Below are 27,492 nucleotides of genomic sequence, written 5' to 3'. Positions count from 1 at the left end.
TATCCTGTCTAAAACATCCACTATCCTGTCTTTACCTTCAATTACTGCAATATTCTCCAAACTCTCTCTGTTGCTGCCCATTACTCACTTTCAGTCTCTTCTTTACACAGCAGCCAAACTGATACTAAGTTCAATCAGATCCTGTCACCACACTGTCTGAAGCCCTCCAAAAGCCTGCTGCATCCATGAAAGCTGAAGAAATGACAATGGGCTACAAGATCTATCCTCCCCCACCCCTTATCTCCTGCCGTTATCTCTCTGTCCAGATTACGCTTCAGTCACACGGGCCTCTCTGCTGACCCTGAACATACCACACTGTTGCCTATGGACTCTGCATCTACTCTTTTTCTCGTCCTGGAACATGGTCCCCTGAAGAGTTGCACAGCTTTGCTTCCTGACCTTCAGGTTTTTCCTTAAATATCACTTTCTTTCGTAACGCTTCTGTAAAACTGCCTGGCACTTGGTAGGCACTTAAATATTTGCTGACCACATGGATGACTGCTCAGATGGGGAGGATTAGTGTTAATATCCTAATTTCATATTATACTGTAAAAGGGAATAAGAACCATATTTTCTTACGCAAGCTCTGGTAAGATATAACTCGTGCCCACCGGTGGAGGAAAGATAATTCTCATGGGACATCAGAATATGACTGGGGGCACAGAACTTCAATTATTATATTATTCATAATGCTATCATATTGATAATAATTATGACAGCTACAAATTGAGCCTGTGTGCAAAGCACTGAGTTATATAATTTACATACATTATTTCTAATCCTGATTGCAAGATGAGTTATGAATATCCATATTTCACAATGAAGTGAGCAGAGATTTAAAGTTACTAGCTGTTAAAAGACAGATACAGAATCTAAATCTGGGCATATTAGCTAATGGGTTAATGTGTCACAGAAAAGCAGCAGAAAGGGAGAAGAGATCTTGAGATAGCCAAGTGCCATGACTGAAAAAAGTAGTAATTGAGGTCTTCCATAAAACCTGAAGGTTCCATGACAGAGTTTGAAGATTACTGCTATAAACAATTTAAAATGAAACAATTAAGAGTGGGTGACTGAGGATATATTTCTTTAATAATAAAAGAAATTCCCTAGCTAAAAACTCTGAGATAAATAAGCTATCTCAGTGTACCATTTAAGAGTGGCATCTCCAGTCAAACTTCTTGAGTTTGCCTCCTGGCTTGCCCATTATTGTGTGACTTTGAAGGAAATTATTCAACCTTTTTGTGACTCAGTTTCCATTTCTATGAAATGGAGATATGTGCTTACCACGTTGGGTGGTATGAGAATTAAATGAACAAATACAGGTAAAGGGCTTAGAATACTGTCTGATACAAAGTAAGTGCTCAATAAATATTAACCATTTTAAAAAAAGAACTGCAGAAATAATTTTCATTGCAAGAAAGATCCATGGCCCTTTTCAAAGTTAACTTCAAAAATGTGAAAAACCAAACTTTGAAACTATTTACATCAGTAAATTTCAATTTCTTTTTAAGCAACAGGCCTCCCAACCCTCAACTCTACATACCAAATCTCATGTAGAACTTATCAATTAGAAGAAATAAAGAAAAGAATTGCTCTGGTTTAAATATAGGCAAGAGCCTGGAGACCACTCTTTAGCATCCCTCGCAATAATCCATCCCTCCAGCCCCTATGGCACCTTTGATACAACCAATTCCCTTTAATACAAATTAAAAGTTCTTTTTAATAAAGTAAAATTTTCCTTTCAAATGAAGCATTTTAAAAGACAAGGAAAAAAGAATTATCAATTGTTACTAACAGAACAGTGTCTTTTGCAAACAAGACTGATGTGTAAAAGCTGTACTGTAGTCTGGAGCAGGGACTTACCTACAGAAGAACTGGAAGGAGGGTCCTGGCTGGTGGAAGGAAGATCTGACTCATCAGAAGCCTGAACAGGCTCTTCTTCCTGCTGGCTATCAATTTCGAGGCCTGCTTCTGAACTAATACTAAGAAAGGAAAACAAAAATTTATTAGAAAATATAAAACTGATCCTAGCATGTATCCTAAATTGTTCCCAAACTTTTTTTTTTTATACAGTCTATCATTTCAATAACCCAGAGGTCCCCTCCAACTCAAAATTTCAGACTCTAACAATAGTAACCATATATTTAATAGGCAGGGGAAAAGAGAGCTCAAGTTCCTTTTTTCTCACTTCTTTTCTCGCTAGGACATATTCCAATTTTATTTTTCCTCCTTTTTGCTGTTCTTTTTTTCTTTTTAACAAAAGATGTTCACAGTAGATAACAGTATCTGGGTTTTGATAAGTCACAAAACAACATTCAACAAAAGCAGATACTAAAATAATCCACAACAGTTCTAACTATTAATAAAATACCACTGTTTCACCATGGGCTCTAGCCCAGATGAGGCTAGGGTAGATGAATTCCTAGCTCAAAGCTATAAGTCCGTTTCTCTCTCCCATTTGAGAAAGCACATCAAAAAACAAGTGAGGAAGATTAAGAGTACAAGAATAACTTAAATGTGCTCCTGTTTTTATCATCTGCAAACTTCAGTACACTTATTAATAACAATGTACCTGAAAGATCAAGGCTGTACATTGTCACCCTACTTATCTAACTTATATGCAGATTACATCATTCAAAGCACAAGCTGGAATCAAGACTGCCAGGAGAAATATCAATAACCTCAGATATGCAGATGACACCACCCTTATGGCTGCAAGTGAAGAACTAAAGAGCCTCCTAGTGAAAGTGAAAGGATAGAGTGAAAAAGTTGTCTTAAAATTCAACATTCAAAAAAGGAAGATCATGGCATCCAATCCCATCACTTCATGGCAAATAGATGGGGAAACAAGGGAAACAGTGACAGACTTTATTTTCTTGGGCTCCAAAATCACTGCAGATGGTGACTACGGCCATAAAATTAAAAGACGCTTGCTCCTTGGAAGAAATGCTATGATTAACCTAGACAGCATATTAAAAAGCAGAGACATTACTTTGCCAACAAAGGTCTGTCTAGTCAAAGCCATGGTTTTTCTAGTAGTCATGTATGGATGTGAGAGTTAGAAAGCTGAGCACTAAAGAATAGATAATTTTGAACTGTGGTGTTGGAGAAGACTCTTCAGAGTACCCTGGACAGTTAGGAGATCAAATCAGTCAATCCTAAAGGAAATCAGTCCTGAATATTCATTGGAAGGACTGATGCTGAAACAAAATCCAATACTTTGGCCATCTGATGCACAGAATGACTCACTGGAAAAGACCCTGATGCTGGGAAAGACTGAAGGCAGGGTGAAGGGGACCACAAAAGGTAAGATGGTTGTATGGCATCACTGACTCAATGGACATGAATTTGAGCAAGCTCCGGGAGTTGGTGATGGACAGGGAAGCCTGGCGTGCTGTAGTCCATGGGGTCACAAAGAAGTAGACAAGACTGAGCAACTGAACTGAACTGAACCTGAAAGATACCTCTTATGACTCTGCTATAGTTGAAAACTAGAGAAGTACAGTCTAAGCAAGTTATTTTAACATGTTCAGAGCCTGAGCTTTCTTATCTGTCAAATGGGAGCAAAACTTTGTAATACTGTGTGGATTAAAAATGACACACATGAAGTGACTTGCATACATGGCATGGAATTAAAGGCAGCTAGTATTTTCAGCAGGGTCTGTAACTTTCTCAAATTCAGTAGCACGGAGTTAGAGGCCTAATAGTAGACTTCATTTTTTCTTATATATCTACTAGAGTTGGCCTCTTAATTACACTAACAAAATGTTGCTAAATAAAACAAAACCTGAGCACTACCTAGGAATCTAGGTTCTACTTCTAGCTATGCTTTTAACTACGAAGTCTAACATTTTTATTTTATAAAGAATCAGGTTCCACTTTGAAAGTTAAACTTCTCCAAAGCACTGTCCAGTGAGTTCTTTCTATTAAATTGTTCCACCTCCTTTAGTTTAAAAAAAATCCGAATGATTTGTTGTGAAATACTTCTTTTTAAACTTTATTTATAACTGATGTGTTAAGTCAGGTCTTGAAGATTTCTAATTTTTAAGAAGTCAGTGTTTCAGACCAAGTTCTAAATGCACATAAATAAAAAAATAGGTGAGGTTTGTTTGAGAGCCCACTACTAAATGGAAAAGTGAGTCATTTCCTAACATTTCCTAATTTTCGCAGAAAGACTTCTTTCTTGGGGAAAAGTTCAAGCAGCTACATTAAAAGAAGAGGACCAGTGATTTTAGAGAATACTTTGTCCTAGAATGCATCATATGCAATTTTCAAGGATATAACCATTTTAAAAGTTATCTGTCTTCTGTAATAATAATGTCTAAGTCTTAAAATATAATATTTTGTGCAAAAATTGGTTTTTCAAAATATATGGCTCGGTTTATTTTTGTAAAAGGATGCCACTGAAAATATAGCTCAAGAGACTGTTTCTTTCTGCCTTAAGGAAAGAACAAAAAAATCTAAAAGCCTGACAAGTATAAGCATGCAAAAATTACAAGGTAAACATTTACCCTTCAGATTCTGCCTCCACAAATACTTCATCTCCATCATCACCTGCTGCTGTTTCATTTGTTGTGGATAAAGTACCAGTGGATGTTGTCACCATTGGAACAGACTGAGAAGCATGCTCTGAGGCATCGGAGGTGGTGCTCTCAGTAAATACGGTCACTTGAAAATGAAAAGACCACAACAGCAATGAAAACTTTAGCTTTGTGGTTTCCTTAAATTTTTAATCACAGGTTTCCATTTCACCAATAAAACATAATCTATTGATCTGCCTTTTTATACCTACCTGGGGCTGCTACTTGTAGAGGAGTAGTAGGAACACTTCGGCCACCCGACTCCTCTTCATGTGCTAGGAAAAGGGGTGTTTCATACATTCCCAAACCTAAAGACAATTTTGAACATTAATGATTGAAAGGACAAAATACTGTCCACATCCTAGATATCCAAAAGAAAGAAAACTAATCAGTGCAGACACTGATTAGTTCAACTCTGTTGAAGCCCACAATTAGCCCATTAAGCAAAAGTCAATCCCTAAAAAATGTAAATACAATTTAAATGTAACCTTAAAGTTAACAATAATTTGTTGTTTTTTTAGTTGCTCAGTTGTGTTTGACTCTCTGCAATCCCATGGACTGCAGCCCACCAGACTCCTCTGACCATAGGATTTCCCAGACAAGAATACTAGAGTGGGTTGCCATTTCCTTCTTCAGGGGATCTTCCCAACCCAAGGATCAAACCTGCATCTCCTTTATTGGCAGATGGATTCTTTAATCAATGAGTCACCATGGAAACAACACTAATTTAAGTACCCTAATAAAGACCAGCTGAAGTGCTCTCATAGTTTCATAAAAGCTAACTTTATTGAGTAGCCAACTATGAATTAGGTACCATGTTTGAATTTACTCTTCACCAAAACTGCAAGTTTATTATTAGTCTCCTTTTTTGCTAAAGAAATTGAATTTCAAAGAAGTTAATTAATTTTCCCAAAGTTACTAGTAAAGTGGTAGCATTCCAATCTAAGCTTAAATCTGACTTCCAAGTCTTAGAAGTACTATAATAAAGCCACATCAAAACTTTGAATTTCTCTGAAGTCAACTCACAATTTCATATTGGTAGAGGGAAACAGTATTAGACCTAACATCCTAAACCACCCAGGGACTAAGATGAATTTCATGACTTACATAAGGGCTGCAGATTATTCTTCTGTTCTGGGCTTATTATTAGACCAGTATGCATTCCCTATTCACTTACAAAATACCGTAACAGCTTCCCAGAAGCTTCCCAGTGTGTTCTATGAACGCCAACCAATGATTAAAAGGTAATTAATTCCAGAAATAGCATAATTCATGTCCAAGTAACCAACTGCTATTACTTAATTTAGATGTCATTTTATTCCACATATTTTTAACATTTTTTATTTTTAATGTTAATGGAGAATATCTAACTAGTTTTATAAACTTAACTGGAATGTTAAACATCAAACTAAAAAAATATGCTGCACTCCTTCCAACAACTTTAAAATGGATGGTAGTACCCATGTATATTTATGGGCACAACAAATATTCCTGATACTATACTAGGAGCCAAAAGAGATACAAGTGTAAAAGTTAGTCATTATGCCCAAAGAAGTGAAAATTTTTGTTGGGAACACTTATATCTAAGGCAGTGCTTAATAAGTACTAAATCCATAAATTAGGATAAGAATTATTCAGATATATATTTTTAAATTAATACTCGCTCACTTAAAAAAAAAATCATGTCAGAACAGTTTATTATCAAAGACATGCAAATCCAGGAGAGCTAAGCTTTTATGTAGCTATTTACCTCCTTGAGAAGCAAGCTGGCCAAGATCAGAGTGACTAGAACTTGTTTGTGGCATATCTTCAGGTGGCCCAAACCGGAATCTAGGAACACCAGCAACCTGTGGGGAACTAAATAGACAAAAATTAATTTAAGATGACCTTTAAAGTTACCTTGCTTAAACTGCAATAATGGAAAGAAAACAGGAAGAAGGAAGAATAAACAAAAACAAAGTAGGAAAACAGTTTGAAGATAAAGTTGATAAAGAAACTCTTATATATGAAAATATTTTCAAAATATCAGTTGTCAAGAACTTAGCAATAATATAAATCATGTGATTGATATTATGGGATTTATATAAACATGATTTACACATAAATAGCTTCCAGCTCTCCTGACCTATGCCTCGTATTTCTCAAATCTGCTAGAAATCTCTATGTAGATACATAAAAAGCAACATAAACTGAACATGAGATATAACAAAAAAAACGAATATAATCATGAAAAAAGTTTTGTCTCAGTTTTCAATGTTGGTCTAGAAAACATTTAATTATTAGTTGGCTAGAAATTTGTTTTCTCCCTGCCCTAGTAACACTACCATTCACTTTCTGCTCATAATCCAGGATATATAATAGCATTATCTCAATCTTTGCCCACTCCTTACCCTAACCTCCCCTGGCTAGCCAGCTATTGATGTTTATGGATTATACCCTGGTTTATGAATTGTACTCTTGAATCTATTTCCCATTTCCATCACTGCTTTAGTTAAGGACAGTCTCTATCAGGTAAGATTTTAAATCTGTCTCCTACTACTAAAAGGAACTTAAATTCCTCCACTGCTATGTGAGAATGCTGTTGATTGGCTGGCACTGAGCAGTTTTTTAGATGAGTGTTTCTGACTGGCTGACTTTCAGAAAGGTGGGGCTGATGCTGATCAATTGGCTTGTAAAACTGTTACCTGAGGTGAGTTGCAGTTAACGGAGCAAGTTTAAAATCTGTTCTGATGGCCATATATTATCATATACCTTAGAAAATTAATCAGCTCCCATTTCTGTAGAAACATGTTTTTTTTCTATTCTTCAAGTACATATCATGCAACAGATATTTCAGCCACAATTAAACATACACACTTTCACGTGAAAAGCCTTCTTATCCTTTAGGAGTGTATAGTACAAGAACTAAAAATAGGTTCCAGAGCCAGACTGGTTTGAAATAAAAAACTGCCACTTCCTAGCTGTCTGAAATCTAGTCAATGTGTTAACATCTCTGTGTTTCCTTATCAGCAAATGAAATAACAGTATCTATTCTCACAGTTCAGTTCAGTCACTCAGTCGTGTCTGACTCTTTGAGATGCCACGGACTGCAGCACGCCAGGCTTCCCTGTCCACTACCAACTCTGGCAGCTTGCTCAAACTCATGTTCATTGAGTCTGTGATGCCACTCAAACATCTCATCCTCTGTCATCACCTTCTCCTCCTGCCTTCAATCCTTCCCGGCATCAGGGTCTTTTCCAGTGAGTCAGTTCTTCACATCAGGTGGCCAAAGTATTGGAATATTGGTAGTACTGGACTATACTTCAATACCAAAGTATTTCAATGAACATTCAGGACTGATTCCTTTAGGATTGACTGGTTTGATCTTGCTGTCCAAGGGACTCTCAAGAATCTTTTCCAACACCACAGTTCAGAAACATCAATTCTTCAGCGCTCAGCTGTTTTTTACCGTCCAACTCTCACATCCATACATGACTACTGGAAAAACCATAGCTCTGACTAGACGAACCTTTGCTGGCAAAGTAATGTCTCTGCTTTTTAATATGCTGTCATAGCTTTTCTTCCAAAGAGCAAGCATTCTTTTAATTTCATGGCTGTGGTCACCATCTGCAGTGATTCTGGAGCCCCAAAAATAAACTCTGTCAAGGTTTCCATTGTTTCGCCATATATTTGCCATGAAGTAATGGGACCAGATGCCATGATCTTAGTTTTCTGAAATGTTGAGTTTTAAGTCAGCTTTCATACTCTCCTCTTCATCTTCATCAAGAGACTCTTTAGTTCTTCTTCACTTTCTGCCATGAAGGTGGTGTCATCTGCATATCTGAAGTTATTGATATTTCTTCCAGCAATCTTGATTCCAGCTTGTGCTTCTTCCAGCCCAGCGTTTCTCATGATGTACTCTGCATATAAGTTAAATAAGCAGGGTGACGATATACAGCCTAGACATACTCCTTTCCCAATTTGGAACCAGTCTGCTGTTCCATGTCTAGTCTAACTGGTGCTTCTTCTTCTTCTTTTTTTTTAACTGTTGCTTCTTGACCAGGATATAGATTTCTCAGGAGGAAGGTCAGGTGGTCTGGTATTCCCATCTCTTTAAGAATTTTCTATAGCTTGTTGTCATTCACACAGTCAAAGGCTTTGGCATAGTCAGTAAAGCAGAAATAGATGTTCTTCTGGAACTCTCTTGCTTTTTCTATGATCCAATGGATGTTGGCAATTTGATCTCTGGTTCCTGTCTTTCCTAAATCCAGCTTGAACATCTGGAAGTTCTCGGTTCACATACTGTTGAAGCCTGGTTTGGAGAATTCTGAGCATTACTTTGCAAGCATGTGAGATGAGTGCAATTGTGCGGTAGTTTGAGCATTCTTTGGCATTACCTTTCTTTGGGACTGGAATGAAAACTGTACTTTTCCAGTCCTGTGGTGACTGCTGAGTTTTCCAAGTTTGCTGGCATACTGAATGCAGCACTTTCACAGCGTCATCTTTTAGGATCTGAAATAGCTCTACTGGAATTCCGTCACCTCCACTAGCTTTGTTTGTAGTGATGCTTCCTAAGGCCCACTTGACTTCTCATCCTGGATGTCTGGCTCTAGGTGAGTGATCACAGAAGAATACACAGAAGGACTATACAAAAGATCTTAAAGACCCGATAACCATGATGGTGTGATCAGTCTCACAGTTATCAAGAATAAAATACTGATTCATGGGAATGCTCAGTAAGCTTCAGGAATTTTTTTTCAAGACTCAATTTAATGCTGTCCCCATTAAGTCCTCTCTCATTCTTTTCCCCTATGTGTTGGTATAAATCACTCCTTCATTTTTATAAACAAAGCTTCTTGCTCATTCCTCTATTCTAGAGTGTTAAGATTATCATTAGTTGTGCATAAGCTTAGCTTACACAACAGTATTATCCATTATGATGACTGTAATTAACACTTTCACCAACATATGATATAAAGTATTTACTATGTGTAGGTGATATTATATAAATATGATAACATAAATTCCTTTAATTTTTACAATCTATGAGGTAAGAAATATTGTGTTGTTCTCACTAATAAAATGAAGACACTTAGGTACAGAGAATACACATAACTTGATATAGCAAGTAAGCAGTACAGCTAGGTTTCAAAGCCAGGCATTCTAACTAAAGCCCATGCTTCTAACCACCATTATACTGCCTTTAAATTTTAAATTCCTGATGGAAGCAACTGTATTTCATTCATCTTGATGTGATTTTTCTCAAACACTATATCCTTAACCCTTCTACTCTCAAATGCTTAGTACCCAGCATAGAACTTAACAAATAATGTATCCATCAAATGTAATCAAGTTAAGAGGGAAAGAGTTTGATTCGTTACAAAGTATGGTTCTATCTCATTAACTTACTGAATTGCTTCAGCAAACCCATCAGTACGATGTGGCACCACGAGAGTTGGGGTACTTGGAACTGTTCTATCTTCATCATCAAAAAAATGCTGCTGCTAAAAAAGACAGAAATCAAGTACTTAACAGACATGACAGAAGCATCTGTATGGACGAGACAAATAACTGCTGAACAAATGAATCGCTTTTACATGAGAGGCAGGCACTTACCATGCCACCTATTCCTGGAGTCAACTGAAGCCCACGTCCTACAGATTGCCTTCGAGTCATCTGAATTCTCTGTGTCAAGAAAGGAATTTCATTTAAGGAATTAGGCAATGAATGAAACACCAAATGCTAACAGATACAGCTTATCAGGCTGGTAATAAAATAACTGAAATGTTAGCAGATTAATATAATCACTGGAACTTTTCTTAAACTGCTACTAATCTTGTTACTAGTATTAAAGAAGTCTATTTTGTAAACAGTGATGTTTTTAATTACACAGACTATAATACTAACCAACAAATATTTTATTAACCAGTAGATAATATTAATCACTATGTAAAACCAAACTCTGATCCTATGTTATTTACTGATAACTAAGTTAGTTTCTATCTCCTTGATTTAAGTGTTTGGATATTGAAGCTTAATTATCTTTTAAAGTTCCAACAGTGGTACTGACTACTTGTAAACTGCTTCCCAATTTAGACAATTAAAAATTGATAGAGATGGTATATTTTGCAGGATCCATAAACAATCCTCTAAGACTTTATATTTTCAGAAAATGAGAAAATTTATCTTCACAAGTGGTATTTCAGTAAAATCTACCCTTGACAGTGTTTAGTATACTACAAAGTAAGACTCAAGCTACATGATTAATAGATCCTTTCTACTTTTCCAGCTGTTTCTTCAAGAGCTTCTGATAGAGATGTCCAATCCTACTACAGTGTCTCATGTAAAGGGTTCTGCACATTATCATGAACTTGAAAAGTGGGTATTAATATGTGTGATTCCAAAAAATAAGAAAAAAGATTTCTTTTAAAAAGAACTCATGCGTCTTGGAGAAAGAAACCTTCAAAACAAATGGGTCAGCTGCTGAAATAGATTTTAATCGAAATTCAAGAAAAATTTCTTTTTTAACCTGTAGAAACAGCAGATCCTTATTTTCTCTGAATATAATCACTTCAACTTATACACGACTTTAGCAAGCCTTGCTTTTCCAAAGTTCATGTCTGCCATATTTCAGGGAAAATAACTGAGATTAGTTTCAGCTCAAAAATCTTATGAAAATGTACCAAAACATTAAAAAGTGCACTTAATTCCTGGGGAAAAACAAAGTAATAGCTAATGGAAAGAAAGGGAGAAAAAGCCAACATTTTTCAAAGTAAAATGTTCAGAATGACTAGTACTTTTCATACCTGAACTGGTGGCCCCAGCTCCTGAGGTGGAGCATGAATGGTCAGTCTTGGGGGAAGCGGGTGTGGTGGGCGTCTTGGTGACTGAGGTGCTCGGGGGGTCTGTCTTTCAGATGCTGATGATGGCTGCTGTTCTCTAGATATCTCCTGGGAAAAAGAGGACTCTGCTGTACCAGTATTTCCTTCACCTATAGGAAAAGAGAAGTTTATTCTGAACTATTAAGTTTACAATAAGGTAACTTGGACAATTGCTAGAACTATAAATCTTACTACTATGAATGTTCACCTAACTAATATTTTCATAAAAAAAGTAGTGAGGTGTGGCAGAACCAGAGATAACAGGTATGCAATTAACAGCTGTACAGCCTTAAGAAAGTTCCTTCTATTTCTTTGGTTGGTTCATGAAACCCACAAGAAACATTTACATCCATGTAACCCACAAGAAATATTTTTCTGAAGATTTCAAATGATGGACATAAAGCATTTAGCTTAACACAAGATAAACATTTTAACACTTAATAGCTTTTAACACTTATCCTGGTTCTATCACTTTGTGTCTGCTTTTCAGATTCTTCACTGGTACTTAACACCTGATAAGCTTTATTGTAAGAATTTCCCCAAAAAGTATTCAATGAGCATCTGTTACATTTTGTATTGAGGAAAAAAGGCTATGAACACGCATGCTCACAAGACTTAGCTTTCAGTGATATATGTGACACAAAAAAGGTATTTATTAAATCCATAAAATGCTTTAAAGATGTAAATTATTACACTTAATCTCCTTAGCTCCTTACCTCCCTTAAAAAGCAACACTATTCTTCATTATATAGTTCAATATTCATTCTCTTAAAAAATTTAAAAGTTGAAAAGACAGCCTGCCTTTCCTTTCCTTAATTCAAATGAGAACACAATTTGCATTTTTATACATAGGCCTACACAAAAAGTCAGATATTCTGTTTTCCCACTGGTCTACATATATAAGGTTTTTATTATATTACTACTGATTTTGGCTCAGTATTATCTGTTAAAACCAGAATATCAAAACCAGATGGTCACAGAGTCTTCAAAAAACATTTAAAAATGATTCTAAAAGAAATTATTTTCTACGCATTCTATAATTCTTTACTGCCTACAACATTTTAGCTGATTGCCAGGACTCATCTTTTCAAGAATTAGCAAAAGGCACGCTCTATTCATGAAAAAGTCTCTTATACATCAGAAAACTGGACAGTATTTTAAAACTGATACCCACTAATCTTGAAACATGCAGCTTGATTAGACTGACCTCTCCTGGTTGTGAACTGCTATTATTGTTATTAGAAGTCCTTGATTAAGTTTTACACTTAAGACCAGAAGCAACACATGGCATTTATAATACTTTATAGATTTAAAATGTCTGACTCTCACTGTATTCCAATGAGGTAGAAAAAAATAGTATAATGACTACATTTTAGATATAAACACAGTAGATTTTATGAGAATAATAGTGACAAAGCAACAATAAGAGCCAATCTTTTCCTTGCCAGTTTACTAAGTTTTATTACCTACGTGATAATTAAGTGTAATCTTAGTTTAGAAAATGTTAGGTTAAAATATTAAGTAAAATATTAAAAGCATTCAGTTATAAAGAGACAAAAATAACAAAAGAAAAACTAAATAAAATCTCACCACTGTTTTGAGAATCAGCTGCTCTCTGATTACTTTCACCTCCACCCATACTTTCTTCTGTTTCTGTACCTGGATCAGTCCCGTCACCACCCTGAAAACAAAATATGAATGCTAAATGCAAATAAACCAAGTGATTACCTTCAATAATTTACCAAATGACAGCAGAAACAAAAAACCCAAAGATGTGAAAAGTTGCAGTGTTCTGGGAATACAACCTTTTCATACTCTTGGAAAATACCAAGCAAGTTCCTGAAGAAAATGATGTCCAAGTTCTAGCCAGTTACCTCAGCATCATCAGCTTCATATCCGTCATTGCCATCTGCACTACCAGTGCCTTCATTACTATCTTCACCCTCATCTCCCATCCCTGTGTCATCTTCATCATCCTCATCATCGTCTTCATCTTCTTCATAATCCTTGTAAAAAATCCCAAGTATAAATAAAAGATACAGGATATGGTACACATGTTCTACATTATCTTGATACCATGATTAGAAATTTAAGGGACACCTCATTGATTAGGATACAGGAGCTGTCCTGAAAGATATGGAATTCAGACTTCAGTCACATCAAGAATCAAAACGGTGATGCTTACTTGAATTAGTATTGTTAATGGTCAACTCTGAATTCTAACTGTCCGTATGAGATCAATTCAAAGATAAAAACTTCTAGGTGTCAAATGAATGTCAAGTGGTCCACTCTGATTCTAAATTTAAAATGTGGCATTGAATGAGAAAATGGTGAAATTATACTATGAGCTTTTAAATACCTAGTTTGATTAATAAAAGAATCAAAAAAGGAGGTGTCAATACTGAACTAACAACCAAAACAAAATGTGAAGTTTCATTTAGAAAATAATTATTTTCATACTTCACTTTCTTTTGAAAAGAACTATGAAGGTTCCACAAAATGAAAAATAATCCTTTTATTTTCAGAAACCATGGTACTTACAATTAACTCTACAGTCACTTATCAGTGAGATTTAACAGTAATTAATCTAACAAATCCTAAGGACTTAGTAATTATTAAAAAAAAAATGAGATTTTCCATCACTTGCTCCATGCAAATTTCGCCAGCAAATGTTAAGTTCAGAACTAATTAGGATAAAAGAAAAGCAAAATAATCTACTTAAAGTGATAGGGAATCAGAATTTCAGTTTAAAACAATAAATGATTTCAAATCAAATTCACCTCATGTTCCCCATCATTTTCATCCTCCTCCTCCTCTTCATCATCACTGTCAATTACAATAACATCATCTCCTTTGCCCTGACCATCTTGGGATGAAGCTGTTTGCTGATCTGACTGAAGAGGTCCAAGCTCTATTTGTAGAGATTGAGAGGTTTCTTCACTGTCTTCCATTGGCGTATAATCTCCCTGGGTGACTCCCTTTAAAAGTAAAAAAATAAATGAATAAATAATAGTCAATTATACTTAAAACTATCAGTGACATACTGTAGATATAAGTAAAGGCTAAAGAATACTAAAGGGCTATGAGAATTTTATTTTTAAAAATGTGGTTTTCAAAAGCAGAATTAATTCAAAACAAATGTTTTGGGTTTCTTTACTGTCTTCTTATAGAAAAACTATTCTAAATCCCACTCAGTAATACTCCAATAAAAAAGACAGACCACACACACACACACACACAAACACAGACACACACACACACACGTATGTGTCAAAGCTATCAGGGTGGTACTGTAGATGAGTGTTGTCCATCAGAAATATAATGTGAGCCACAATACATTTCACATGTATAATCTAAAATTTTTTAGCAGTCATATAAAAAAAGTGAAATCAATTTTAATAATAACCTTAATATATCCAAAAATCATCTGTGTATGGAATCAATGTAAGAATTACTCATCCTACCTTTTAGTACTTGTAATACGTCTACAAAGTCCAATGCATGTTTCATATTTAATATCTCACTTTGGGCTTGTTGCATTTCAGGTGCTCAACAGCCAACACAGTGAGTTAACAGTGCAAACGAAAGTCAGAAAAAAGAATATCCATGGAACTTCGACATATAATTAAACAAGACAAAAAATGTTCCCCAAACCAGAAATCGTAAATAAGACAAACTACTACAATTATTTTTTCACAAAAACACTTCTCCCCCTTTCTAAAAACCCTTTCTTAAGTCTTCAAACCACATTAAAGATATACCAGACGTAAAAATAATTATTTCCTTAATCTAACAATTTCATATTTTTAGCTACTGAAATAAACCATAATTTAACTTTATTTTTGATATTTCTTACAAAAAACTGTTTACGTTTTAGTTTGGTACTCAGCAAAATCTGGTTTTTTTGGCGGGGGAAAGGGGGGCTGTGCCACGTGGCATGTGGAACTTTAGTTCCCTGACCTGAGATAGAATCCACACGCTCTGCAGTGGAAGCACAGAGCCCTAACCACTGAATCACCAGGGAGTTCCAAAATCTCTTTCTGGTATCCAAGGCAGAAACAATGCCTTATGAACTAAATCATTCATAAAGATTATGTTTACTGTAATGGAAAAAATGAATAAGTAATGGTATAATTAAAAATGTAACTCAAACTGACATGCTTATTTCAAGAAAAACAACACTTACAAAGAACATCTGCTTCACTGTCAGAAAATTAGAAAAATGAACTGTTACACATTCACACACTGAGTAGACAGTAATAGAAGGCAGAATGCAAAGTCCAATGGCACCTCTGAGTCACAGACAATTTTGTCAATCTCAAGGAAATTCTTTGTACAAAAGATTTTAGTATAATTTAACCAAGTCTGGCAACAATACCAAAATTCACATCTTATTTCATGTATCTTCTCTGAAAGATACATGAAACTGATGCCATTTAGAGTATTACCTATTCATCTTGGAGGTTTAATTTTCTGTTCATAGTCAAGGAAATCTGAAAAAATTACCTTAGAAATTTAATGCATCTACGAAACTAGTATTGACCTGCAATCTATGGTTACTTGTGATTAGCCTGAAACAATTTCTTTATTTTATACAGATAAAATAATTTTAGAATAAAGTGATCCTAAAACTTTATCCAGAGAGAAAGTATTGTTTCAAGCTTAACAAGACAAATGAAAAACAGACAACCTGAGATTAAATTCTAGCTCCAACGATATGAGAACTGGGGTGCATGACTTAGGCTAGGCATTGATTTCTTCACCTATAAAACAGGGTTGTGACCAGATCTGCTATAAGGATTAAATTATTTAAAAAATGCAAATATTTTAACTACACCTGGCATATAATGATGAACTATGTTAACTAATGTTACAGTATTACAAATAAATTACTATAAATTGACTTCCCAGGTGGTACAGTGGTAAAGAATCTGCCTGCTGATGCAGGAGTTGCCAGAGTCACAGGTGTGATCCCTGGTTGGGAAGATCTCCTGCAGAAGGAAATGGTAACCCACTCCAGTATTCTTGCCTGGAAAATTCCATGGACAGAGGAGTGTTGGAGGCTCCAGTCCACGGGGTTGAAAAATAAGCCGAATACGACTGAGCAACTGAGTACATGCACATGAGCGCGCGCATACAATCAGTTATGAATTCTCTATTTGTGGGCACAGGAATGGAAGGAAAGTATTAATTTGAGTGCCTAATATATGGCAGGTACTATTTTATGTATTCTACAAGACTAAAAGTTATTCCAACAGATAAGGAAATTGAGGCTTAAAGAGAATTAACATCTTGTTTATAGTCATACAGCTTCTAAGTGATAGAGTAATGAACAAAAGCTAGAGCTTTGTACCTTCAGAGTCTATGTATTTCCACTATTCAGGCTGTTTCTGGAGAAGCCTCAATGAGAGTTCAAAAGATGAAGATGTATACAAATGCATTTCCTTTCAGAGATTATTTTAATTTAGTAAGGGAAGCGATAGAGGGGAGCAACAGAGGACCAACAAATGGGCATTACGGATAAATGCAAGACTCAACCAGCTTGTCCTTCCAAATAAATAAGAGTGGATAATCTTTACTTGTGACACCTCTCAGCTCAGAAAGTTTGTGCCTTCTATAAAGAAACACATTTTTTAAATAAAATTTAGAAGGCAGGACACTAAACAGAAGTAAAACAAAGCAGAAATTGTATTAGCAATTCCAATAATATTTCGTTAAATATAAAAGCAGCATATTGAAAATAGAAGTCCAAAGAATGTTTCAATTTGGCAAAGCTCATTTCATTCAAGCAATCACTTGTTTACTTTCAGCAGTTTTACTTACTTCTCCAATGGAATCTTGAGAATCCTGGGTGTATACTTGAGTCTCTACCTCTCCATCAGTACTTTCTTCTGCCATAACTTCTTCCTGAATCAGAACATACAAGTGTGTGAATCGAATCAATTCACTAGATGAAGCAACACTTGTTCAGCTAGGTTTCCCAATAAAACAAAACTCAAATCTGTAATTTTATGAAACAATACATCAGAATGTTCACTTACATTTACTTATAAAAATATAACCAATTACATTCCTGTTTGGTATATACAAAATAAGGTTAATGAACATGAATTAAATGTATGCCAGTGAAACGAATTTAGTAGTCTCAATGCTTGTTAAGAAAACAATTCATTACAGCTTATCCTAAACAAAAGAAAATGAAGGAAAACCATTTTGGTCAAGCACAGGGCAAAAATGGCAGGTACCAGTTTAAAACACCCATGAGACTATAAACTTCCTTATTCTTTGAATTAAAAAAAAAAAAAACCCACAAAAAAACAGAAATGGAATTCATTCTATGTTTCTATAACTGTGTTTTTAAAATTGAAATTGGAAATTCAGTAAAACATATTCAAAGAATATAAAACAGTATTGGCAATGGGAATAGTACCAGGGCTGTCAGTGGAAACATTGTTACTTAACAGCAGTTTTTTCTGGATTTTGACTCCAAAAGCATCCATTCACTTAATAATGTTGTAACTGAAAGAGTATCTTGTTTCTATTGGTAGAAGTAAAAATAAACAGAAAGACCTTTACATACCTCAGTTCCTACAGGTGTAACACTTTTCAGCTTCTTTGGAAGAGGCATTTCCACTGTATCATCAGCGATCTGGTCTGATGCTTCTATGGTGCTATCTTCTTCCTCTTCACGTGTACGCTTTGGCAAAGAAGAACTTGGGGTAGCTGAAACTGTGAAATTATGTAATTTAAATCCTGAATTACACATGATAACAGCTCAATTTAAACAAAGTTAATCTGAAAACATCTTGATCATTTAACTAAAAAACAAAACCACAGTAAACATTTATTTGGACAGAATAACAAAATATGTTCCCGCCAATTTATGTGTAAACAAAGAGGAATTAATGTTCTGAATCAATGGTCTCATACTATCAACTTAACCTTTGGTTAATAAAGCCAATAATCATTTACAGTAATACACCTAACTCACTGTGACTGTATTACTATAGAATTGCTACTCACAAAGGTTACACAGGACCGTCTTATAATTTATAACCTCAAGACTCCTTGGACAAATAAAAATTTCCTTATATGTTTAAGATTTGAAAATTCTTACATGATCTTTTTTTAAGTATCTTTTAGTTCTCAGGACTTGTATTAAGTTACAGCTGACCCCTGAACAATTCAGGGGAGAGGGGCACTGTCCTTCCAAGTTTGCCATTCTTTTATCTGCAGATCCAAGCAACCAAGGATGTGTAGTTTCTGTGGTGTTCACTACTGAAAAAATCCACATTTAAGTGGACCATGCAGTTCAAATCTGCATTGTTCAAGGGTCAACTGTACATATAACATGTTATGGGTTGTACCACCTTTAAAATCAGTGAAGAAATAATTGGAAAGGAAGAAAGATCTTAATGACAAAAATTAGTGACCTAAATTAGGATTCAGCAGTAAACATAAAATAAGATGTTAGGAATACAAACATCTCCTTTAATACCTGATAGAAAACAAGTATGTACAAAGAATACTCAGGTAATACACTCAAGAAAATGTAAATGCACAGGTCTACTCTAACTTCATTTTAAAATTAGTCTTACCAGTGCCAAATACTGCTGTGGAAGTAGAAGGCCGCTCAACTGGCGAACTCTGAACCACCTCCACTATGTTTGGGGATAGTTCTTGATTTGTAGGCTCAATCTGAGGGTGACTCTGTTGAGTAGGCTGCACAAAAGCCGTAGCCTGTGTTTGTTGCTGAACTGTTAAAATGGGCTGAGGGATAGAAGGCTGGATGTTAGGACTGGTAGAACGAACAGATCCACTTGTGCTTCCAAAAACTGGAACATGTTCCACAGGCCCTTCTGACTGCATTGCTGAAAAACAATTAGAGCATATAATGCATTAAGTTTTCTATTCTTACCAAAGTTGGGATTACCCTTCCCTACTCTATTACAGGTGACATTGTGCATAGTTATTTGTGTACAGACCTCTCATCAATCATCAGATAGAAACATTGAGGGTAAAAGAAATGTATTATGCATCTTTGTATTGCCTGTGTGACAGATACGGTAGTGTGCAGTAAACTGTTGGTTGAATGAAATAAATAAATACCTGAAACTGTTTTTGCATCCATTGTTCTTTTCAAATGATGACCAAATAAAATGATATAGAGACTTAAGTATCATTTTGCTTTCAATTGATATAAAATAACCATTAAGTTTAACTGGTAATATATCTCATAATCATTTTACTGAATGTAGTTCAAATGAAATATTCTGTCCTTTCATAGCATACATAATTTTATATATTTTTAAACACAAATAATTAACTGAATTCTAAAATTTGTTAAGCACCTATGGGAATTGTATTTAGTAAAGTTTTACTGACACCTATCTTGATTTTAGGTAAAGGAATTAAAACAATGAAAAACAAAATTCCTACGTTTGAGAAGCTCAATAAAGTGGAATAAAAAAAAAATTCAACTGAGTAAGATGTTGTTTAAGAAAGTGACATGGGAACAAAGTGGAGAAATAAATGAAAAGATCAGATAGCTTTAGTGAAGAAATGATATTTAGGATGAATCACTGATTTAATATGGTTTCCCAAAGTGGATTTCATATCATCTTTCTTAGCCAATAGAGTTTAAAAATGTGGTCCTGAAAAAGAGGACATATGTTTATAAGGGTGTATTTCCCTCTTTCTTTAGCTTGAAAACAAAACAAAGCAAAAATGATGGGAGGAGGAAATATGCTACATTAACAAGTAACCCAGGAGGCATGCACCTGAAAATATTAACTGCCCACTTTTACTATGGTGTCTGACGTTAGCTTTAGTGGAAGTCTCATTTATCCTTGAAGTTACACTCATCTTCTCATAACAAATCTAAGAAAACTGTCGGTTCAATCAGATCTGTTGCTATTCTCTTTACCTTCCTGGGACTCCACTTGTGTAGTGGGCATCACCGTGGCTGTCGGGGTAGTAGTAGGATTTGTGACAGTTGCAGGTGTAACCATTGGGCGGATACTAGCTCTGGGTGTTGACTTATTCCCAGCCATAGCTGCAGCTGTCACTTTACTCGGTGTAGACACAACAGGGGTCGGCTTGATATTGGCTGTTGGTGGGTCTGACATGCTGGCACTTATGGAAGGAAAAATGTGAAAATAATTCACAAAAAGTACTACAAACATTCCTTATAAAGTATAAATACTCCATCAAAAGTAAAGCACACACACACAAAAAAAAGTAAAGCACATATGCTTACTGAAGTGAATGTCCAGTAATTATTACCATAATATACATTCAAACCTTATTAACTGTTTTCCTAACACTGCTCTGAGTAGATTTTTGGTAGATTAGGAAAAAAACTAAAGACAGTAAATACTGTTGTTGTTCAGTCGCTCAGCTGTGTCCGACTATCTGTGACTCCATGGACTGTAGAAGTAAGCCGCCAGGCTTACTTGAAGACAGTAAGTACAATTCTATATTTTTTTGTTCACTAAATATTATGAAACTCTTATTGAAGAGGTTCTGAATTTAAGCATTAGAAACTGTGCAGGAAATAATCTACAGTGGTACATTCTGACAAGGCAGAATGTATTAACTGCATTACTGAACCTCAGTCTCACCTCAGCCTCTTGCTCTTCAACTATGTAATTTTATAATGCAAACTTTTTTTCTCCCTAAAGATCACTAGGTCCTTCCTGTATTTTAAAAGAAAAGCAGGAAACAGACTGTAAACAGACTGCCAAAAAATAAAACTCACATTCCTCTTTCACCAGAAGCTGGAGTTGTTTTCAACGTGATCTGTCTCTGCTGTTCTGGGACCTATGGAAAGAAAACTATGGATTAGTGTGCTGGTCCTACAAGAGCCCACCCAACAATGCCATCAAAATATTTTACTTGCTAATTTTCTCTGACAGAGGCTCCTAAATCACCAGACATCTTTAAGCAAAATGTACAGAGAAAAAATGATTTGTCATTTAAACAGAACTGGCTGATTACCTTATTGGTAGGTTCCTGAGGCTCGTCCCTCTGCTCAAGGTGTCTCTCTTGATGCTCCCTGAGTTCTCTCTCCAAGCGACTAATTCGACCTTCGTACTGGGACTTAAGAGCAGTCATACGAACATCCAGTTCATCTTTCTGCTGATCTAAGGCTCCATTCCTTTGTTTAAGCTCTTCATTTTCTTTAGTTAGCTGATCTTTTACACCTAAAGAAGTAACCACATCATTCTATTAATATCATAATCAAACACTGGAAATAAAAAATATTTATGTGCTTGATAAGTATTCAAAGGCTGTACTGGATTCTATTCCTGAACTTTAGCATCTACAATAATTCTGATATACTCTACATTTCAATAAACAAAGTTTTAAACATGTATTTATTACTCCAATATAAAAAAACTCAGCTTTTCCTAACTAAGATCTCAAAAAAGATAAAGGATTTACCATAAACTAGTCAGCAGGAGCCCTTTCATATGGCCTTTAAATATTTTTAATAGAGACTATAAAATTTTCATTTCATATAATTTACAGCAGATACTCAAGGATAATTAAGTAACTTCATTTTTTTTTTAAATTAAATAAGTTGCCAGGGACACTATCTTAGCGATCCATTTAAAAAACCGTTCATAATAAAATTCAACCTACTTGGCATTTTATTGACCTCCTAGCAGACTGGTAAGCAAGGTACAGTAAGGCCCTGCGCGTTGGGAGCACTGGGATCCTCACACGGCTGACATGATATTCTCCCTGAAGGGCCAACGGCCCTCTGCGAAGTGAGGCACAGAAAACTCACTGGGCTAAGGTCCAAAGCTGCCTAGAATTTACAGAAGGCCTCGGGACAGTATACTATGGACCCAAAGGGTTACCATCAGAAGGCAGTAACAGTTACACACTAAAGCAGAAGGACAGCTGTATTCCCTATCTTCTATCAGTTAGCAATTAAGAAAGACATCATAAATTAAGGACATCCTTATTACTTGAAAATTAAAACTGCTGTAATTTGAATCCAATTAAATAAACCTAATATCTAAAGTATGCACACACATACACAGAAGTCACTTATTAGTATTTACTTTTCTTTCCCATTTAATTGTAAGCCTGTATCAAATAACCAACTTTTACCATCAAATTTGAATCATAAAGCGTATAGAAACTTACCAGCTAAATGTGCAATTTTTGATTTTGCTGCTACAATGGCCTTTCTTGTCTTTTCTTCCTTTTCAGTTATCTGCTGTCGAAGTTGTTCTTCCTGTGTGGTTCTATCTTGAAGGTCCTGACGAAGTCGTGCAAGTTCAGATTGAAGCTCCAAAGTCTGTTCCTGGAGACTTCTTGCTTCTACCTCTTTCTCAGACAAAGTCTTTTTTTAAAGGAAGACAAAGTATTAACCACGTAATTCAGCCAAATCAATATAAGTACATACCCTATAGACTTAAAGCATAAAACATTAATTTGTTTAGATGAAAGTATAAATATAAAATGGTAATCAAGTAAGTGGACACTTCCAAGATGACTAGGTATTATCTGCATACATAAGTCATTCAAAGAAAAATTAACTATGTATGTTTCCAGATGATAAGAGAAAGTATCAGTGTTTAACACATTTTTCTTTTTTCAAAATTCCTTTATGACTGAATTATATTCCATTGTATTTTTCCAGCTTTTCAACAAGGAAACAATTAGGAACATACACCTTTCACTTCTCTTCCACTCATACCTTCTGCAGGTTCTCCACTTGATTCTCAAGTGACTTTGACTTGGCTTCTGCTTGGCTTAGGGTCTCTTTCAGCTCTTGCATTTCCTGAACTGAGACGTGCTGCTCCTGATGGTCTCCAGAAGACTGAGCTGAAGTCTCCATGACCTAAGATGACAAACACTCATAATATACTTGCACATTTATATTCATAATTCTGCAAATTCATCTAAGCAAATAATAAGTATATAAAGAAACTTACATTGAAGGGTATTCATAAATAAATCTTCTATAAAACAACTTTAATGTCCAAGCTATTAGTTAAATAGGTTAGGGCTTTCCATACTACTGGATATTAACCAGCTAATCAAAATGATGATGCACTGTTTAATATAGAATTATCCAGAAAAACAAATCACTCATATGTAAAGGAAAGCATATTAAAGTATTAACAGTGGCTAACTGAGGGGTAAGAATTTTGAAACTTTTTCTTCATAAATTTTCTAGTGTAACAAGTGCTAAATACAGAGTCAAGTCAATATATAAGTTCTTTACCACTGGTAATCAAAAATAAAAATCAAGTCTAAAGTAAAACAAAGATTTAAAAATTCTTTTTGATAGGTGGCATTTACTACTATTTCTTTATGAATTTATAGTTCATTTTAGGACATACTGAAGAGCTAATCTTAAACTAAATAAAATATCACACACAAGATTAAAAACCAATAACTAAATATTATGAATAAGGTTTTTATAAGACTCATCCAAATATGCATATCCATATATCTAAGTATATATAAAGCTGTGTATAAATTGTGTAGACCAAAATTGTATCAAAAAATTATAAATATATAAAAAGAAAACCACTTCAAAAATACCTTATCCTGTTGTGCTTTAAGTTCTTCATATTGAGTCTTGTACCTACGTCCAATTTTCTTGACTTGAGTAATAGTTTTAACCTTTTCTTGAATATCAATTATTTTGGCATCTAACTCCTTCTGGATATTTTCCTTTTCTGTTCTTACTTTATTTAAATCTTCCTTTAGACTCTGGATTAAGTTCTGGTTGTTAGTCAAAGATGCATTTGATCTAAGCAAAAAAGATGGGATAAAGCAGAAAAACTAAATATTTGAGACTTTTCAAATTTTAAAACCTTTTAAGTTATATTTTTATTGTGTTGCTTTAGTGTGTGTTTTATTTAGAAAATTCTAAGAAAAGCACACACACACACTTTTTAACTTGTGAACCTGTGGTACTTTAGGAAAACATGACTGACTTGTTACATGCCATATACACCCATTCTAGAGATGAGAAGAACTGAGATGTTAGTGGTTAAGTAACATGCACTTTTACTCTGCATGGTACCCAGAGCTTAATCCACACCTGCATGATAGCAAAATCTACATAAGTATATGAGGTTTTGTAGGCCACATACAGTGTTTGCTCTGTGTTCCTCTTTTTTTTTACGACACTTAAAAAATGCAAAAATTATTCTTAGCTTCCAGGTTGTGCAAAAAAAGGCCTGTAGGTTGTAGTCTGCCAACTCCTGTATTTTTATCATAAACTGAACTTGAAATCATATGACCTGAGTTAAGAGCATGTTGCTAATCATTGCTAACCTCAATAGTAAGCCTGGGTACCTTTCTGAATCTTAGATTCCTCATCTTTAAAATTAAGTAATATCTTTCCCACTTAAAATGCCAGACTACTCTTATGAAAAAAGAGAATAAACATGACAAAAATCTGTAAGCTGTCAAGTATCATATAAATAGGGGCTAAGATAGGGACAAAGGACATTAAAGCTTACAAGAGGTAAGCTAGAAACATTAATTTTAATATTACATTTATCTTTAAAAGGCAGTATACTTCACTATAAGTTCATTTTAAGAACTTTCTTTAGGAAATTGCCTGGTGGTCCAGTGGTGAAGAATATGCCTTCTAAAGCAGGGGACATGGGTTTGATCCCTGGTTGGGCAACTAAGGCAAATTAGAGAAGCCTGCAAGACACAGCTACTGAGCTTGTGCTCCACAACAGGCTTCTGCAATGCTGAAACAAAGACTCAGTGCAGCAAAAAAAAAAAAAAAAAAAGAAAGAAAGAAAAAAACCTTTCTTTATAAAAAACTTTCAAAATAGATTCATGAATATATGTTAACCAAAAAAAAAAAAAAGAAAAGAAAAATCTACTTGCAAATGTTATTTTGACTATTTAAAAAAATGGTCTGCTTTAGATTCATACCAACTACGTAGTTTGAAAAGTAATCAAGTATGGAGAAATAATTCATAAGTGAAGGCATAAAACTAAATGACAGCTTGCTTGTTTTTATAAAGCAATAAAAAGAAAGCTACATATAAGAGGTCCAGCACTTCCCATTCTCTTTAAAGTCAGGAAGCACTTAGGGGATCACATAAAGAACAGAAACAAACTTCAAGATTGTCCAAGTGTTGTATACAACTTGAGGTTTGTTCCATATACCTTGCAATTTCAGCTTTAAGTCTTCCAATTTCTTCAGTCAATTGCTGAATACGCTTAGTGTGAACTTCCTTTTCAGAAAGCAGCTTACGATATTCTTCTGTATCTGGATCTTTCTGCTGACTCACTAGATGCTAGAATAGGAACAGTGTACAACATGGTTTTATGAAACTAATGTGCTGTATTAAAATATCAGAGTATCTAATTATGTTTATACTAGATGCTTGCATACATAGTGATCAGTCATCAAATTATAAGAAAATAAAATCAAAGCTTTAGTTCCTTTGTTTAGATAAGAGGTTTAGCCAAAATAAAAGGGGAAAACAAAGGAAATATCATTCACTATTCATTATTTTTCACAGTTGCAAAGGAACATTTCAGAATAGTTACAATAGAGTCAAATAAAGGGATCCAAAGAATCTATAAGCTTTTAATATTAAATACCCAATTTCATTAAAGTGACAATATATGGGGGAAAAAAGTTCATCATGCATTACAAACAAGAAAATGAAAATAATCCTAAATGCAATTGATTCCATTAACCAGAAAGGAAGGCAGCATAATTTAACAGGAATATATCTAAACTTGGGACAGATTTTCCTTTCTGGATTTTTCAGACTCTTTGCGTGAATAAAAAAAAGCATGAAGGGGCTCTAAAACTTTAAAATCCTATTCAGATATGAGTAGTTCTTTAGAGCACTTTCTAGGTGCTGGGTGAATTGCTTCATTTAATTTTTGTAAAATGAACAGGGTGATTCCTTTGTAAATGATATCCTCATTTACAAAATCAAGGAAAATTGTCTGAGGAAGATTAATGTCCTCATTTTCACAAAGCACACAGCTAGTAGGAGGTAAGGCAGATTTCCAACTTCTTCTCTGAATACAGAGCTACAGCTTCTAACCATACTATGTGTGTGTATAGTATGTGAGGTTATATCAAATAACCTCAGATATGCAGATGACACCACCCTTATGGCAGAGAGCGAAGAATTCAACAGCCTTTTGATGAAAGTGAAAGAGGAGAGTGAAAAAGTTGCCTTAAAACTCAACATTCAGAAAATTAAGATCACAGCATCTGGTCCCATCACTTCATGGCTAATAGATGGGGAAACAATGGAAACAGTGAGAGACTTTATTTGTGGGGGCTCCAAAATCACTGCAGATGGTGACCGCAGCCATGAAATTAAAAAACGCTTGCTCCTTGGAAGAAAAGCTATGACCAACCTAGACAGTATATTAAAAAGCAGAGACATTACTTTGCCGACAAAGGTCTGTCTAGTCAAGGCTGTGGTTTTTCCAGTGGTCGTGTATGGATGTGAGAGTTGGACTGTGAAGAAAGCTGAGTGCCGAAGAATTGATGCTTTTGAACTGTGGTGTTGGAGAAGACTCTTGAGAGTCCCTTGGACTGCAAGGAGATCCAATCAGTCCATTCTAAAGGAGATCAGTCCTGGGTGTTCATTGGTAGGACTGATGTTGAAGCTGAAACTCCAATACTTTGGCCACCTGATGAACTGACTCACTGAAAAAGACCCTGATGCTGGGAAAGACTGAAGGTGGGAGGAGAAGGGGATGACAGAGGATGAGATGGTCAGATGGCATCTCCAACGTGATGGATAGGAGTCTGAGTACTCCAGGAGTTGGTGATGGACAGGGAAGCCTTGCGTGCTGCAGTCCATTGGATCGCAAAGAATCAGACACGACTGAGTGACTGAACTGAATGTGTGGGTGCATTTCGTTGCTCAGTTGTGTATGACTCATTGTGAACCAATGGACTGTAGCCTGCCAGGCTTCTCTGTCCAAGGGATTTTTCAGACAAGAATACTGAAGTGGATTGCCATTTCCTTCTCCAGGGGATCTTCCCGATCCAGGGATTGAACCCAGGTCTCCTG

General features: G+C 35.2%; 1 protein-coding gene across 1 annotated transcript in view; it reads right to left on the bottom strand.

Moving 5' to 3' along the window:
* Nucleotides 1-27,492, bottom strand: part of TPR (translocated promoter region, nuclear basket protein) — a 59,583-nt gene that overhangs the window by 1,429 nt on the left and 30,662 nt on the right. Inside the window, exons 31-50 of the mRNA XM_070473937.1 lie at nt 25,607-25,737; nt 24,011-24,221; nt 23,157-23,300; nt 22,601-22,799; nt 21,440-21,645; nt 21,201-21,262; nt 20,367-20,575; nt 19,039-19,311; nt 18,021-18,169; nt 17,264-17,347; nt 14,221-14,418; nt 13,315-13,446; nt 13,031-13,121; nt 11,366-11,550; nt 10,176-10,244; nt 9,969-10,063; nt 6,331-6,437; nt 4,793-4,888; nt 4,512-4,668; nt 1,864-1,982 (exon numbers count right to left, since the gene is read on the bottom strand). Coding sequence (XP_070330038.1) covers nt 1,864-1,982; nt 4,512-4,668; nt 4,793-4,888; nt 6,331-6,437; nt 9,969-10,063; nt 10,176-10,244; nt 11,366-11,550; nt 13,031-13,121; nt 13,315-13,446; nt 14,221-14,418; nt 17,264-17,347; nt 18,021-18,169; nt 19,039-19,311; nt 20,367-20,575; nt 21,201-21,262; nt 21,440-21,645; nt 22,601-22,799; nt 23,157-23,300; nt 24,011-24,221; nt 25,607-25,737 — 2,917 coding nt within the window. The remainder of the gene's footprint in view (nt 1-1,863; nt 1,983-4,511; nt 4,669-4,792; nt 4,889-6,330; nt 6,438-9,968; nt 10,064-10,175; nt 10,245-11,365; nt 11,551-13,030; nt 13,122-13,314; nt 13,447-14,220; nt 14,419-17,263; nt 17,348-18,020; nt 18,170-19,038; nt 19,312-20,366; nt 20,576-21,200; nt 21,263-21,439; nt 21,646-22,600; nt 22,800-23,156; nt 23,301-24,010; nt 24,222-25,606; nt 25,738-27,492) is intronic.

Source organism: Odocoileus virginianus, chromosome 11, assembly GCF_023699985.2.
Source record: "Odocoileus virginianus isolate 20LAN1187 ecotype Illinois chromosome 11, Ovbor_1.2, whole genome shotgun sequence".
In the NCBI taxonomy this organism is placed as follows: Eukaryota; Metazoa; Chordata; class Mammalia; order Artiodactyla; family Cervidae; genus Odocoileus; species Odocoileus virginianus.
This window is presented reverse-complemented; position numbering and strand designations above follow the sequence as displayed.